The sequence below is a fragment of the Dendropsophus ebraccatus genome, chromosome 15 (assembly GCF_027789765.1).
Source record: "Dendropsophus ebraccatus isolate aDenEbr1 chromosome 15, aDenEbr1.pat, whole genome shotgun sequence".
NCBI lineage: Eukaryota > Metazoa > Chordata > Amphibia > Anura > Hylidae > Dendropsophus > Dendropsophus ebraccatus.
In genome coordinates this window covers 54,139,148-54,156,982 of record NC_091468.1, presented here as the reverse complement: position 1 = coordinate 54,156,982, position 17,835 = coordinate 54,139,148, and the positions used below count along the sequence as shown (strand labels likewise).

At 42.4% G+C, this 17,835-nt stretch overlaps 1 protein-coding gene across 2 annotated transcripts in view; it reads right to left on the bottom strand.

The window, feature by feature from the left end:
* PCSK2 (proprotein convertase subtilisin/kexin type 2) overlaps positions 1–17,835 on the bottom strand; it is a 138,915-nt gene that overhangs the window by 47,794 nt on the left and 73,286 nt on the right. Inside the window, exons 1-4 of one of the 2 annotated variants that reach the window (XM_069954324.1) lie at positions 10,882–10,917; positions 6,288–6,401; positions 3,945–4,053; positions 938–975 (exon numbers count right to left, since the gene is read on the bottom strand). In XM_069954324.1, coding sequence (XP_069810425.1) covers positions 938–975; positions 3,945–4,053; positions 6,288–6,401; positions 10,882–10,887 — 267 coding nt within the window. In that variant the 5' untranslated portion in view covers positions 10,888–10,917. Of the gene's footprint in view, positions 1–937; positions 976–3,944; positions 4,054–6,287; positions 6,402–10,881; positions 10,918–17,835 lie in introns of those variants that run through there. The other variant, XM_069954323.1, reaches the window with a different exon arrangement.

Here is a 17,835-nt window from a genome sequence, read left to right as displayed (position 1 = left end):
TTAAGAAAAGCTATTGTAAGGCTCCCATTTATGAAACGTCCGCCCAAGGCGTATGCCAGGGAAAAGGTGCAGATTTGCCCCTTCTCCCTGGCGTACGCCTGCCGTATGCCCCGCTTGCCGGATGGGCAGGCTGGGGGAGCTTGGGGGGTCTTGACAAGGCGGGGAGGAGGTGTGGCCTCCTCCCGCACCTCATTTATCATGGTTTACGCCTGCTCGCAGGCGTAAATCATGATCCAGGTCTGCACCTGCTGGAAGCAGGTGTAGATTTAGTACGCCGGGGCGCCCGGCCGGCCGGATTCACTAGGAGGCGTGCTCCTCTTAGTGAATACTTCCGGGGAAAAGGGGCGGGGCCTAATATAAATCCCCCCCTTTGTTTTGTTGTACCCTTATATGCCTGAGGAAAGGGAAAAAACCTCACTATGTTTTATTGAACATCATATTTAGGTTCCCACAATGTCTTTTTTAGGGGAAAAAAAGCCCGTTGTTTGATAATGACGGCTGTTATTAATGATAATGATCATTATTTACCGCCTCCAATTTAAAATAACGGCCGTTATTTTTTAAAAAACCCGTCGTTATTTTACCTAAAAAGACATTGTGGGAACATAGCCTTAGCCTGACTATCGAATGTCTGGAGTACCATATGGAGACGCCATACATGAAGGGTCACAGTCTGCAAATGGAGCGTTAGCGTTGTTCTATAAATACTTTGTCTTACTATTACGTGTCCGTATTAAATAGAGCTGGTTGCTAGGTAAATCCCCCCCTCTCATTAATATTCTACCATCTCCATTACAATTACAACAATTTATAAAAGCAGTTAACAAAAGATCAGCAGTTCAACTCTTAACATGGTCGACCGGCGTCTCTTTGATAACAAATGGAGGTGTCATCTACAGAAGCCTTTAAATGTTATAATGAACTATATTATACTCACATAATTTGAGGCGAGATCTGGGTGAAGGTAATCTATTCCTGAAATTAAAAGACATTTATTAAACAAGTCTGAAAAAAAAACCCCACATGCATTCTCCAGATAAATGAGGACAAATGGAAGAGACTTGGGAGGATTAACTCCGAGGCTTTCCATCTGACGGGTTGTGCGCTCAATTTATGCAGAACACAGACATTTATCAGGACACAGATGACAAGAGGATGACACGAGTCAGGCCCTCCAAAAGGCAAGAAATTGGATTGTTTTAGTGGAAGTTGTAAATGGAAGTTAAATTGATAACTACAGTAAAAGCCTTGTCGTTCGGGAACGGACAAAAATGTCGAAATATCTTTAAAAAATACATGAATTGTATTGATGCTAGTCGTGTAATATATTACTCTTCTCACCTACATATATAACAGTATGAAGATGCGGTGACTGATTTTTTTTGCCTTATTTCGAAGGAGCACTGTATAGGGCTACGTTCACACAGTGTAAATTTTATATTTATCACAGCCGTTGTTGCCGATTTACAACAACGGCCATGATCAACAGAAAATTTTTGTTGCACTGCAGTCAGAGGGAATCCCGGCGGGAGTGAATACACATAGTATACACTCTGGCGGGGATTCCTAAAGGCCGCAACAAAAACGTACATGTCAGTTTTGTGCGGTCGCTATTCATTGAATAGCGGCCTCACAACCCTGACAGCTCACACAATGGAGAGAGCGACTCCGGCCGCACTCTCCATTGTATGCAATGGTGAATTGGGATGTGGGCACACACAGATGCGCATGCATCCCAATTCAATAGAAATTAATTTTTTCCGTCCGGGACTGCAATATTGGTTGGGTAAACTTCAATAAACTTCACTGACACTGGACGTTCTGTGACCTGGCCGGGTCACAGAATGGTCGGTGTCATACTAAGTGTGAACGTGGCCTAGGAGAACAAAGTAAGAAAAGAATAAAGATCGATCAATCGAAAAAAAAAAATTTATTATAGGATTTATATATACAGGGTGGTCCAAGGCTATGTTCACACTACGTAAAAGTACGGCCGTTGTTGTCATCGGCAACAACGGCCATACTTTGTACGTTGGGGAACATTGCCTCTCCTTCTATGGGATCTCGGCCGGAGCAAATACACATCGTATACGCTCCGGCTGGGATCCCATGCGGCGCCACAAAGAACTGACATGTCAGTTTTCTGAGGCCGCAATTCAGTGAATTGCGGCCGTAGGAAACCCTGTCAGTTGACGCAATGAAGCGAGTGGCTCCGGCCGCTTGCTTCATTGTGTGCAGTGGGGAGTTCTGATGCGGGCGCGCGCTGATGCGCCCGCAGCAGAACACTGCGGCCGGAAAGGTTATCTTTGCAGATCTTTGCAGAGACCGGCCATTCCGTGACCCGGGCGGTCTCTCACATAGTGTGAACATAGCCCAAAAGTAGGTGGACAGTATGTGTAATAGGGTTATAAAGGGGGAGATTTATCAAACATGGTGTAAAGTAAAACTGTCTCAGTTGCCCCTAGCAACCAATCAGATTCCACCTTTCATTCCTCACAGACTCTTTGGAAAATGAAAAGTGGAATCTGATTGGTTGCTTGGGGCAACTGAGACAGTTTCACAGATCCAGTTAAGGCCACGTTCTCACTTAGTATGACACCGGCTGTTCTGTGACCCGGCCGTGTCACAGAACGGTCGGTGTCAGCGAAGTTTATCCCTGCCGGTACTGCAGTACTGGCCGGATAAACTTGATTTCTATTGAATTGGGATGCGGGCGCATCCGTGTGCTCCTGCATCCCAGTTCACCAATGCACACAATGGAGAGTGCGGCCGAAGCACTCAATGAATAGGGGCCACACAAAACTGGCATGTCAGTTTTTCATTGCAGCCGCTAGAGATCCCAGTGTATACACTCTGACCGAGATTCCCTCTGACTGCAGTGCAACACATTTTCTATTAATCACGGCCGTTGTTGCAAATCGGCAACAACGGCCATGATTAATAGAAAATTTACATTGTGTTAACGCGGCCTAATGCTATGTTTACAAGTAGTAAGTCACCGGGCGTTCCATGATCCAGCCGGGTCACGGAACGGCCGGTGTCAGAGAAGATCATCCCGAATTTGGATGATGAGTCATAAGTCTAAACTTGAGGATATGTTTCCACTATGTAAAAATGACGGCCGCTTTTCCTAGACTAATGACATATGACATTGGCATGAAATGACATACATCACAAGAAAAAATATAAGAAAAACAGCTGTCATTTTTACCTAGTGAGAACATAGCCTTAGGTTATGTTCTCACTTCAGGAATATAGCATTAAAACTGACAGCACAGATATCTACCTATCCCATATCTACCTATCTGTCCTGTCAGTTGTCTTTTACCGTTATCAGCAACACCTGACCCTGTTTACAGAGGGAGATGTGTAGCTGACAGTGATGAATTTTAAAGCCTGCTCTAAAGACCCGATCTGACGTTAACCCCATCCTTGACTGATTGGTGCCACTTTTCTAGCAACTCTCCTGGCCAATAACCGGCCCATGTAAAGGGCCCTTAAAGAGGTACTCCAACCAAAAATGTTTTCTTTCAAATGATCTGGTGTCAAAAAGTGCCAGAGATTTGTAATTTACTTCTATTAAAAAAATCTCTAGTCTTCCAGTACTTATCAGCGTCTGTATGTCCTGCAGGAAGTGGTGTATTCTTTCCAGTCTGACACCGTGCTTTCTGCTGCCACCTCTGTGCATGTCAGGAACTGTCCAGAGCAGCAGCAAATCCCCATAGAAAACCTCTCCTGGAAAGAATACACAACTTCATGCAGGACATGCAGCAGCTGATAAGTACTGGAAAAATTGATATTTTTCAATATGAAGAAATTATAAATCTGTATAACTTTCTGACACCAGGTGATTTGAAAGAAAAAAATAATCACTGGAGTACACCTATAAAGATGATGTCAGTAGCTATAAGAATCAACTAATATCTCTTAAAATTGGTGCTTACCATCATCCATGATTGCTATGGTAACACTTTTCCCCGTGAATCCCAGCTCCCAAGCTTCTGCTACATTCAAGTCAAGTCCTGGAGTGCCATCTGCTTGACCTGTATTGATCTTATAAAAAATGGCAACATGTCACTTAAACATTGGTTATTGATGTATTGAAGTATAAAATACTTGTCTGCTATCCTGCAGCCTAATAAACCTTGGGGTCATATTTAAATCCAGCTTTGTTCGCTTTTCTTTTTTTCAGCCTTGTTTTTCAAGAAAATGTAAAAAACGGAGTAAAATGCTTTCATGGCATTTTTAAAATATTTTAAGGGTGTGTTCACACCTAGAGGATTCGCAGCAGATCCGCAGCAGATTTGATGGTGCAGATCTGATGCTGTGTTCAGTTATTTAAAAGAAATCTGCTGCGGATCTGCTGCGGATCCGCAGCAGAAAATGAGCTGCGGATACGGTAAGTGTGAACGTACGCCAAAGCCAATTTACCACTTTGCTAATTTCTTTTCAAAAAATTTTCTTACATGACCTGGTTGGCGGTGAAGCGTAGATCCCGGTGTCGCAGTCCATTTTTCAAATCTAAACCCGGTTCCCGTCATCTGTGCCGGTTTCTTCATATGAAACTAGGACAGCTCTGTGCACTGACGCACTCATGGTACCAATATCCCCTCCCCTTGGTGACGCACCTCCTTCAGAATTAAGTCTAGATGTGTCACCGAGCGGAGGGGATATTGGTGTACTAGGGGCACCAGACCCGCCCCCAGTGCATAGAGCTTTCCTATTTCCATATGAAGAAACCAGCTCAGATGGCGGGAACAGGGGGGGGGTGTTGAAAAATGGACTGCTCCACTGGGATTTACACAGTGGTGCAGACCTGGTAATGTGAAAGAAAACATCATCATAACATGACCTATTTTTAACACTTTGGTGATTTTTTAAATAAAATAATTTGGTTGTCACTTTGGCCATTAACCCTCTCCCGCCGCTCCACAGTTAATTAACGTTATTGCAATCTATGCCTGATTCTGCAGCAACGTTACTTAACGATCCGGGATGACACAGATGCAGGAGCTGCGATTGTGTCATCCGCGGCGGGTCCCGGCTATCAGTGATAGCCGGAGGTCCGCCGCAACTCTCAGCACCGGTGCCGTGCTCCGGTGCTGAGAGTTAACCCTATAGAAACTGCAGTCTGCATGACCGCAGCATCTATAGGGCTTCTGACAGAGAATTCTCCCTCTACAGAGGGAGAATTCTCTGTCGGGTGTACATCAGGGCTCTGCGAAGCGATCGCAGAGCCCTGATGGTAGCCATGGAAACCGAAAGCCTCAGGCTTCCGGTTTCCTAACTACAGAGGCTGGCGGGGAGGAGGGAGGGAAGGCTGGGCACGCTTGTGGGCCCTGCCCCCTCCCCTCTCTCCCCTGCCGCTGTCACAAGATTGTAACAGCAGCAGGGGACAGAGGAGATGGGGCAGACATACGGACATCAGCCTATGGGATCATTATGATCTGGCTGGTACTGCAATACCATCCGGATGATCTTTTGTGCCGCTCCACTGCTTACTATAGAGCGAGCGGCGGGAGCCGCACGCTCCATAGTGTGCCGCTAGGGATCCCATAGACGGCAATGCAACGTATATTTTCATATTAATCACGGCTGTTGTTGCAATCGGCAGCAACAGCCGTAGTTTTACAAAAATATACGTAGTGTGAACATAGCCTTAAAGTGACACTGTCACCCCCTTTGTTCATTTTGACATCTCTACACAGGTGTAAAGGGTAAATTTAGTGTTTTTCATACCTTATTTCATATCATACGTCATGGTGCTTGTTCAAGTAAAATGTGTCCTTTTATCATCTGCAGATTGTATTAAGTGGGCGTGGCCTCGCGGCACTAGCGCCACATAACCCCGCCCACAACGGCACAATTGGCCCCACCCCCTCGCCGGCCATTGGAACAGGCTGGCCGAAAGGTCTAGACTCCACCCCCTTTACGTTGGAAAACCAATGGGCGTCAAGGGGGCGGGGCCAACCGTGCCGTTGTGGGCGGGGTTATGTGGCGCTAGTGCCGCGAGGCCACGCCCACTTAATACAATCTGCAGTTGATAAAAGGACACTTTTTACTTGAACAAGCACCATGACGTATGATATGAAATAAGATATGAAAAACACTAAATTTACCCTTTACACCTGTGTAGAGATGTCAGAATGCACTAAGGGGGTGACAGTGTCACTTTAAATGCAAAAAATAATGTGAACTCAAAGCCTCATGATTATTATTACAGATAATGGCCTATTTACTGCATGATATCTAATGGATAAATGTATTCAGAATGATTGGATACTCACCAGATACCACTGTTTTGTGAATAAGGGGTCATTCATGTTAATATCGATGTCATTTATGTCTCTATATCCTCGTTTCTTTCTGTCGAAGCCTTCTTGTTGCACAACTTTTCTTACCTGAAATGTAATACATTTTTGATTAATTTTTCTTAATTATAAACACTCTTCAAATATCTTTACTTGTGATAATATCAACCAATTTGGATAGAATATATCTAAAACAAAATTGGAGGGTTAGAACTTAGCCAGAGGGCTCTGACTGCGGCATATCTCTCCCAGAACAAAGGGTCAGGTGGTGAATTTACATTATTTACCTATCTCCATCAACCTCATCCATTGGTGGTCGATCGGGTAACAAGAGAGCATTGGGTACAGCTAACAAAAGTATAAGGTATATGGGGACCTTTACTTAGAAGGGTCTGTTCCTGATGTGGCTGATGGAGGAGCTGGGGCAGCTCTGAAGCGCACGGTTCAATAAACATGTTTCAATATATATACATTTGTCATAGTTTTCTTTTACACCCTATTAAAATACAAACTAATCTCCATATGTTTTTCTCTTTTCTCAAGAACTTCTAGAGCCTCTTTACTCTACTCCCGAGGCAGACTCTATTAGCAGAGCCAATATGGCTGGCACAGAGGCCTAATAAAGGTCTCTGCCTACTATAATAACTGATCAGAAACCTGTGATTGTATTGTGAGGTTGCCGCTCATTCATCTAATACCCACAGTGGCTGTCATTTTTCCTTGTAAATGGTGCAATGGCTATGGATGGCTGCACTTTAAGGGGAACTATCAGCAGGTAAGCCCCCTGTAGCACTCGGGACGCTGAAAAGAAAGGTATGTCCTTTACCTTCCTCCTTGGCACCGGTCCCATGCTGTCAGTTGGCGTAACCTTTGGGCAGGAGCATTGTTGGTAGCACTGCCCCGCCCCCACAGCTTTATCCGCTGGCCCGCTCCATTGATAATAGAGTGGGCGGGTCGGAAGACGCTCTGGGGGTGGGGCAGTGCTCGCGGCCAAAGATTATGCTGGCTAACAGCACGAGACTGGCACCGAGGATAAAGGTAATAGACATACCTTCCTCCTCAGCGTCCTGGGCGCTATAACAGGTTAGATTCATCTAACATGCTAATAGTTCCCCTTTAAAGTGATAAATGGCTGCCATCAGTAGGGCATGCCACATGAAGTAGTTTAATGGATGTTACCAAGTTGTAAAGTTATTTCCTCTCCCCTGGTTAGGGGATTTAACCTCTGGGAGCCATAGTCAGCTTGGTATCCTCTATCCTGTGAATAGAGGAAATTGTTATGCGATCGGAATACCCCTTTAAGGAATCAATAGATAATATATAGGTATAGCATAACACTCTACTAAAAGGTCTTAATGCAAGTACTAGTTGTCATTCTAGAAATTACACGGCTAGACAAACAATGCACGAGCACAAGCCTACACTATTCTAGCTACTGAAACTGCGCCAATGTATTCTGCCATATGTCTTCTTCGTGGTTTACTGTTGTGTAAAATGTCAATGTAAAAGTGTGTCTTTCATGTTACAGACTCCGTCAGGAGCTGGAATTTATTGTGAAGTTGTTTTTAGACTATGTTACTAAGTTGTCATACGATGATGGACACGTATTCTCCGCACAGAAGAAGAAGCATGAAGTATTATGAACAAATCACCGCTCCGAGTGTGACATCACCTCCTGGGATCACAGCTACTGTGCCACAGACAGGTACTAAAATACTAATAAAAAGCAATGGCATGTTAGCCGGAGCCAAGACTCTTCTGAACGCTCTCAATATATTGCAGGAATAAAATATTGAAATCTTAAAGGAATCCTTTTAGGCTCAACGATCCATGACTATTGGGTGAATTTATTGTGTAGGATTCTATAATTTCACATCCCATTGGAAGCTTTAGGTTCTCACACTGCAGCTTACAGTGGGCGGGATTGTCAAAGTATAAATTGGTCGCAGGATTTTGCAGGTAATACCACAATCTTACATGTTAAAGCGAATGTATCGTCAGCTACTTTGCTTTAAGTTTTTTATATGAATAGACCGGCACCATTGCAGGGATGCCAATGCCGTGATCCTATTTTGTACTGTGGCCTAGTTCTTGCGCAGGGTGCCGGTCTATTCCCCGGCACCTGCCTGTCCTGAAGCACTGGAGGCGGGCCTGTCCACCCCCAGTGAGATAAAAGCCCCTCCCCTCTCCTTTAGAATCAATAGAGCCGCGTCACAGAGGGGAGGGGGTTTTGTCACCCCCACCGGCCTCCAGTGCTTCAGGCTGAGCCAGTGCCCAGGAATAGACGAGCACCGTGCGCGGGAACTTAGCTGTGGTTAAAAAAAAAAACTGCGGGATCGGCATCTTCATCTCGGTGCTGGTCTATTCATGTAAAAAACTTAAAGCGATGTAGCTGCTGGTATATTGGCTTTAATGTCTAGCAAAATTGTGGGTTTTACCAACATTCTAATTACCACCTCCCTTTGCTTGAGAGAGGGGTGGCAGCTTTCTGTAGATCAATACATCCTTTTGTCTTTCCACCCAATCATTGAATGGGTACTCCAGAGGGGAAAAAAAATCAACTGCAGCAAATCGTTATACAGATTTCCTGTGGATAGGGGAAAAGTGATTTTTTTTTCCTGGAAAACCTAGTGATGAGCGAACGTCCCGCTGTTCGGTTCGGATCACAAACACAAACATAAAAAAAATTATTGTTATTGGTTTGGTTGGCCGACATTCATGAACAAATAGCGAACGTACAGTAGAAGCCAGGGGCGGATTAACTTCACCATAGGCCCCGGGCTGTTGACCAAGCCTGGGCCCCCCAACCCTACTGTAACTATGGCAACACTAGCGTGGTGTTCATAGTAGAGGATAGATAATATCATGATGCCCTGATTTCTGCAAAACTGGTAAAAAAAAATTGTGATTTTTGCAAATCATGACAGAACTGTAGCCAGGAGACAGTACACCACTAAAAGTAGAAGTCTTTTTGGGTGTCCATGGGCCCCCCAGGAGCTCAGGGCCCTGGGCTAGCGCCCGAAAAGGACCTATTATAATCCACTACTAGTAGAAGCGTACGTTTCAGTCTAGAGTTATGGACATGGGTACAGAAGCGTAAAATACATCATAGGAGAGCAATTATGAGGTGCGTAGTGTTAGCGTATCTTTTATTCATCTGTGCTTATTTACTGGCAACCACTGGCACACAACAGAGCCAGACAAGAAAATTAATGAAAAATGTTATATATATATATATATATATATATATATATATAAAGGACTGTTGGGTTCTTAAAGAGGTAGTGTGGCATTTAATATTTATTCACTAAATAACACACATTACAAAGTTATACAACTTTGTAATGTGTGTTATTTAAGTGATGGCTCCCTTCCCCGTGTTCCCCCAACCCCGTAAGTGTGGTGCCTCATACTTACATGTTCGCTGTCGACCCCGGCCGTCATCTTGGGTCAACGACGTCATCTTCGGGAGGCCGGCCGGGGTCGACAGCGAATATGTAAGTATGATGCACCACACTTCCGGGGTGGGGGGGAACACGGGGAAGGGGGCCATTCACTTAAATAACACACATTACAAAGTTGTATAACTTTTAAATGTGTGTTATTTAGTGAATAAATATTAAACACCGAACTACCCCTTTAATTATTTTTTTTTCACAGAGGACGCCTGATGACTACAGGGTTAAGAAATAAATCCTTATAGTGCTATAACGCTGGATTCTGTCACCCTCCCTACGCTGACAATATCACAACATTCTAAGCCCTACTCGGTCAGCTCTCCCTCCCTACACTGACTAACTATCACTGTGAATATTGCTGCCTAACTAAATTCAGACGCTGTCCCTGCTCGTGTCACTCTCCCTACTAAACGGCACAAGAATCAGGAAAGATTGCGAGAAAATTCGTCTCAGCGTTGCGTGTACGTAATGTAATGCCAGTAATGGACATGGCTACTACATTACCTGATGTGCTCTTCCTTCCCCACACATTCATTGGCTCTTCTAAATTGGTGGGAGTTGCGTACATTGTGAGATAAGCATTCGCATGTTCAAAAATGATCGTTATAACCATTCCGATCATCAAACAAATTGTTCGTGATCAGCGAATATGTTAAATTAGCATCACGTTCGTACTAACATACAAACATTTACGAACATGTTCACTCATCACTCTATAAGGCCTTAGGGGACATGGTCATTGTATATAGAAAAAGAAAAAATTCCGATACTTGTAGACAGCGCTGTCCCAGAGAACATCCAAGGCTTACACCGAATTAGTGAAAAATAATAGTATATTTATTTGTAAAAGCACAAGGTTTACGCGTTTCAGGAGTTACATAGTCTCCCTTCATCAGAACAGTGCATAAGTTATAGTCCGATAGTGTTGTGGTTTAAATGGGAGAAAAGAGCCCGCCAAAACCGCCCATTTTCCAACGGGGAGGGGGGGGGGGGGGGGAAAGGGAGAGGAGGGGCATAGAAAACATGTAGAAATAACAAATCCAGAGGATAAAATAAACATGATAGACCAACATAGTCTTAAACATAATATCATTAGTCTTTAAGTATATTACTCTCATGCTGAACGGAGCTCAACTTCAGTGCGGCTCCAACTTAAGCCCGGATCTTCAGTGCGGCTCCAGCATTAACCCGAATCAGTGGATCTATTTGCATACGTAAACTGCGTACGCCAATTGCGTAAATCTCGGGAATCTTTAGAAAGAGAATCCCCATAGCGCCATAGCGCTGTACAAAATAGGAGGGACTTGACCTCAAGAACTACGTGCCTATACGGGGGAGGAGCCTACAAACCCTGGCCAATCAGTCACTCCGAAGGAGGAGGACCAAACTGTCATGACAACAGTAAACTAAAAGCTAAATGGGGAGTATTAGGGCCCGGTCCGGACTGCCCGTGGGGGATCATGTTACCCGGAAAGATCTGAACTGCAGGAATGGCAGGGTAAGTAACCATGCCACACAGGGCAACGGAGACCACAGGTCCGAGTCCGGCTGCAACACGCCGTCAGTGAGATTGAACGTTCAGTAAGAAATACAGATTGTAACTAGCTTATATCACACATCATAAAGAGAGATACATAATCTAACTAGCTAGAGTAATTATATATAATGTTTAGGAGCTAGTTACACACATAATAAATAAAAATACATATAGTAACTAGCTAAAAATAGACACTGTTACTATATGAATTTAACTATAACCACCATAAAAGGGAGCTAGTTTCACACACAATGAATATAGATATAGATTATAACTACCTAAAGATAAAATTTTTTAAAAATAGTAATAGTGGCTAAGTTATTAAAAACGGTGTTATAAATAAAATATTCCCCAAAGTATCTATTGGCATACATTTTCTATATATTCGTTTAGACCTTCAGGTATCAGTGTTTTTAGTTTATAAATCCAATAGTTCTCACGTCTCTTAAGCTTTTGACTGCACTAGACTAGAAGATTTCAGAGACCAGAGTAGAGTTCTTACTAAGAGGTTTCTAGCTAAAAAATATCCACGTTCATTAGTCACTAACTCGAGGATCAAAGCAGCCGGCCTTAGTCAACATCAGTGCCTTTTACCAGGAAAGAAGAATGAGAATACAGCCAAAGATTTTAATCTAAATTTTATTACGACTTTTACATCGGATAATGCTAATATTAGATCCATCCTTGCCAAACACTGGCACGTACTTCAGCGAGATCCATTTTTAAGGGATATCTTACCCGCCCGCCCCGGGGTTACTTTTAGACGAGCAGCAAGTTTGAAGAATATATTAGCCCCGAGCAGACTTAAGTCTATTAAGAAGAAAGGGGGTGTGGATGGGGGCTTCCTCACTAACACTAGGGGTAGCTTCAGGTGTGGGGTCAGTAAGTGCAAATGTTGCACTAATATTGCCAACAAAACTACCAATTTTAGCTCTAGGGTGTCTGGCGAATCATTCAATATTAAATCCCTTATGTCTTGCAGCTCCTCATTTGTGGTCTATTTAATCACTTGTTCTTGTGGGATTCAGTACGTGGGGCGTACCACCCAAGCCCTTCGTGTGAGAATTAATAAACATAGGTCTAACGTTGAACGTGGTTTTCAATTACATAGCGTCTCTAGACATGCTGCTGATTGTAATAATTCCAAGTTCTCTTCCTTCACTGTACTACTCAAAAGCTTAAGAGACGTGAGAACTATTGGATTTATAAACTAAAAACACTGATACCTGAAGGTCTAAACGAATATATAGAAAATGTATGCCAATAGATACTTTGGGGAATATTTTATTTATAACACCGTTTTTAATAACTTAGCCACTATTACTATTTTTAAAAAATTTTATCTTTAGGTAGTTATAATCTATATCTATATTCATTGTGTGTGAAACTAGCTCCCTTTTATGGTGGTTATAGTTAAATTCATATAGTAACAGTGTCTATTTTTAGCTAGTTACTATATGTATTTTTATTTATTATGTGTGTAACTAGCTCCTAAACATTATATATAATTACTCTAGCTAGTTAGATTATGTATCTCTCTTTATGATGTGTGATATAAGCTAGTTACAATCTGTATTTCTTACTGAACGTTCAATCTCACTGACGGCGTGTTGCAGCCGGACTCGGACCTGTGGTCTCCGTTGCCCTGTGTGGCATGGTTACTTACCCTGCCATTCCTGCAGTTCAGATCTTTCCGGGTAACATGATCCCCCACGGGCAGTCCGGACCGGGCCCTAATACTCCCCATTTAGCTTTTAGTTTACTGTTGTCATGACAGTTTGGTCCTCCTCCTTCGGAGTGACTGATTGGCCAGGGTTTGTAGGCTCCTCCCCCGTATAGGCACGTAGTTCTTGAGGTCAAGTCCCTCCTATTTTGTACAGCGCTATGGCGCTATGGGGATTCTCTTTCTAAAGATTCCCGAGATTTACGCAATTGGCGTACGCAGTTTACGTATGCAAATAGATCCACTGATTCGGGTTAATGCTGGAGCCGCACTGAAGATCCGGGCTTAAGTTGGAGCCGCACTGAAGTTGAGCTCCGTTCAGCATGAGAGTAATATACTTAAAGACTAATGATATTATGTTTAAGACTATGTTGGTCTATCATGTTTATTTTATCCTCTGGATTTGTTATTTCTACATGTTTTCTATGCCCCTCCTCTCCCTTTCCCCCCCCCCCCCTCCCCGTTGGAAAATGGGCGGTTTTGGCGGGCTCTTTTCTCCCATTTAAACCACAACACTATCGGACTATAACTTATGCACTGTTCTGATGAAGGGAGACTATGTAACTCCTGAAACGCGTAAACCTTGTGCTTTTACAAATAAATATACTATTATTTTTCACTAATTCGGTGTAAGCCTTGGATGTTCTCTGGGACAGCGCTGTCTACAAGTATCGGAATTTTTTCTTTTTCTATTTACTCTAATACGGGCCCCTGATTGGGAGTATCCCGTTCTCGATACATCTGGCTGCAGTCCTTAGGTTCCTTCGCTACCATCTCCATACGGATTCCTGGATACCCCAGTGGGGTGATATGCTTACAGCCCAAGGGGCTATTAGGTGAGTGCAATTGTTCACTCTTGGTCTAATCTGAGCCTGCCACAATAAGACACGAGGCGCCGGTGCCCTTGTTTTTTCCTGTTTTATTTTTATGGTCATTGTATGTTAGGGATTGCTTTACCCTCTGCCTAGCCTGTCTACAATGTAATGTTGTGCACGCTAAAAGAAAAACTCCGTCCCTATTCATCTCTAGTTATAAAATGACATTACAGAGTGGCTGATGGTCATTTTCCATAATATAGTTATAATGATTGCAGAAGCACGGCATGATAAATGACATACTTCCATGCACTCCTCTTCAGATCATGGATATGACATTTTATTTTTTGCTGGCTTATTTGAGAGCTGCGCTGTGCACACTGGATCTCTAACCAGAAAGGAAGTCGGATTAAGCAGGATTAAGGATGTTATTATATAAAAAAGCAGAGGATCCAAATAAATATGTCACAGCAAAATGCTATGGGCACTGCCTGTTGGGTCTTATTATATTTGTATATTGATAAAAGAATATCCTCAGTACTAGGCATTATATACAGGAAGATGTATCTATACTTTATTATACTTCATGTATTCATCGGTTTAGTTCTTTACTATATAGAACTTTTGATCTGCCAAGCAAAAAAAGCTAAACTGCTTAAAGTTTTAAGACCCAGGACTAAACCAAAGTTTTTTTCTATCTCCTGACTGGCTTTAGGTAACAATTTAGCAGGCTTTGGAATCAGATGAACACATTTTAGAGGATTTAAAGGGGTTTTCCTGGGAAAATATAATGATGAACTATCCAAAGGATCATATAACCTATATTAGAACATTACCACTGGATATATTTTAAAGGGGTTATGCAGCGCTACAAAAACATGGCCACTTTTCCCCCTACTGTTGTCTCCAGTTCAGGTGCAGTTTGCAATTAAGCTCCATTTATTTCAATGGAACTGAGTTTCAAAACCCCACCCAAACTGGAGTAGGGGGGAAAGTGGCCATGTTTTTGTAGTGCTGGATAACCTCTTTAACATCCAAATTAGGGTCCAATCTCAAACACTAAACCTGCATAAACCCCATAAATACTCATCACAATAATTAGATTAAAAAATGCTTCATTTTGAGGTGTGGAGTGGAGGAGCCAGGACACCGATCATGTGTGAGTGTATGCTTTTGGGGGTCCTTATACTCATAACACTGTTTTTTTTTTATTTTTAATTAAGGATCCTTGTGCACACTGTGACAATAGGTCCCAGGATGGGGTATGTGCAATTCAGAAAACTGTGCAATATGTTGTAGCTGCTAGTGGGTAGGGCAATTCATAGTTGTCAATCGGGACTAGGAAGTAACATATAGGTGTTATCTATTCATATTTTGTTTTACACTGCATTGCTGCTATACATTTGCTGCTATTATGTAATATACAGTATTCATGACTTATTTCCAATAGATATATTACTGAGAGTGGCTCTGGCCGCACGCTCCATTGTGTGCAGCAGTGAATTGGGATGTGGATGCACACGGGTGCACTCACATCCGAATTCACCAGAAATGAAGATTTTCCGGCCAGTACTGCATTATTGGCCGGGTTAATCTTCAGTAACACTGGCCGTTCTGTGACCCGGCCGGGTCACAAAACGGATGGTGTTATACACCATATGAAGCCTTATGTGACATGGTCTTGCTGATGATGCATGTTTATTATGTCATCGGACTTTACATTACATTTGTACTTTATTTCTGTATATGTTCTCTATTTTTAGACTATGGAGAAGATTTATCAAAGGGTGTAAAATTAAGAGTGGTGCAAACTGCCCACAGCAACCAATCACAGCTCAGCTTCCAGCTCTGGTGAAAGGAAAGAGGAGCTGTGATTGGTTGCTGAAGCCAGTTTGCACCAGTCTAAATTTTACACCCTTTGATAAATCCCCCCCTATGTGTTGTTTTAGTCTAGTGCATGGAGGGGGAACCTTCGGCCCCCCCAGCAGTTGCAAAACTACAATTCCCATCATGCCTGGGCAGCCGAAGCTTTGTGATACTGGGACTAGTCATCAGAGGAGGATATAATTGTATCGGGTCTGATCCAGCCATGTTATTCCTCTTCTACATTACTGTAATAAACAATTACAGAGTATTGCCATGCTTTTGCTAATTTTGCTTTTCCTAAAAGAAATTAAAAATCTGTAAAAAAAAAATTGTATACTCTTTTTTAGTCGGCTGCTTGTGGTACACATGGGCAACAACAAAGTGACAAAATCACAGTAAAAACAACATCTGTTTTGGATCTATTCCCAGAAGTCTTGGGAAAGAGATTTAGAATGTAATGCTTAACCAACCTGTTCGCTATCAGTTTGGAAGATAATACGTGATATATCTACTTTGGATACATCATGGCCAACTGTTATCTGCCTTAAAACCCACATGGGTAAAAAGTACACCTGGATTCAAATATGTAAAAAAAAAAAAATGTAAATTATATAGGCTAGGCCTAATAAACATGTCAAAATCAAACTAATGCAAATAAAGTTACAATCACGCCTCCATTAGAATTAACTGGGCCGCGTCACAGAGGGGAAGGAATATTGGCAGCTAGCATGGGAACCAAGAGCGGTTTTTAAAAAGGACCACGCCATTAGGATCCCCACGCCAGGGCCAACCGAATAATGTAAAGAAAAACAAGGGATGTACTGATGGTACATTTGCTTTCAGACACTTTCTAAAGTCTACAGTCTACACAGTTTGCTACACACAGTTGATGATCCGTCCTGCTACTTCAGACATACATAGCTGTGATGGCCTCCATTTCTCTCTTCCTACAGGGTGAAAAATAGCAGCAGGGAGATTTTACATGACTGATCAAAAAAGTAAGCATCCAAGTGTTCAGGAGGGGCAGATCACACATAGTGTATAGCTTCAGACCATAGATTGAATTGAATGAAAAGCGTAACCAAGATAGTTTCTGCTAGAGAGTCAGGGAATACAGCAGTAACCTGGACATAGGACTCACATCTAATATGTATTACTGGGAGGGACAATCCCTCATGAGAAACGGAGCAGGTTGCCAACTGCATATCAGAAGGTCTGAAAATGTATGAAGAACCTGAGATTGCAGTGCATATTTCCAGATTACCGCTTACAAACATAAGTAGTTTTTTTTTTGCCAAGTCAAATGCTTTCAAAGAAATAGACATTGAGAATGAGGTGTAGAACAAAGCAGTAGAAGAAGCACAAAAATATTGACTTGTAATACAGTTCCACTCAAACGTAAGTCTTAAAGCCTCTACGACCATGTTAGAGCAGTAGGACACTGAAGCAGAACAAATGATCTGAATAATCAATTGACTTTGTGAAACGTACTCAGGCAGAATCTCCACATTTGGCTCTCTGCTAGGCTTGGAAATCTGTGTTACTGGAAATCTGGAGAATATTAACTCTTCATTTAAGCAGTAAGTATGGGGCTAATGGCCTCTACAGCCCCTGTGGCTTTAGCAATAAAACTCTGGAGAGGGAGATTCATTTTGCAAATTTTTACAGTAAGACTTCGAATTTCTAGGAAATTAATTAGAAATCATAAAATGTTCCAACAACCCAAATCCTTTATGTTTCAATAATATGACCGCTAAGTATAGGCCGGCCGTTTCTTCACCATTAGGCACAATGAGGATGTAAACAATATCCCCACAATGGGTTTCCTGCCGATTTCATTTACTAATAAAAGCTTTCTACTGCTGGAGTTCTAACTTAAAGGTCTATTTAACAAAGAGATTCTATTTACACCGTGTAGCATCACGCTGGTGATTAACTATTCTGCTCTTAAAGGATATATATAACACCCTCAAATACACAAGGGAGTCCTTGAAAGAAAAACTATATTTACTGTATTTGCTAAAGCAATTAATACTCGTGACGTGACCACTAAAATACTCAACTAACATGGAGTTTATCCTTAAAGTGTCACTGCCGTTACAAAAACTTTTGACATGTCATAGAG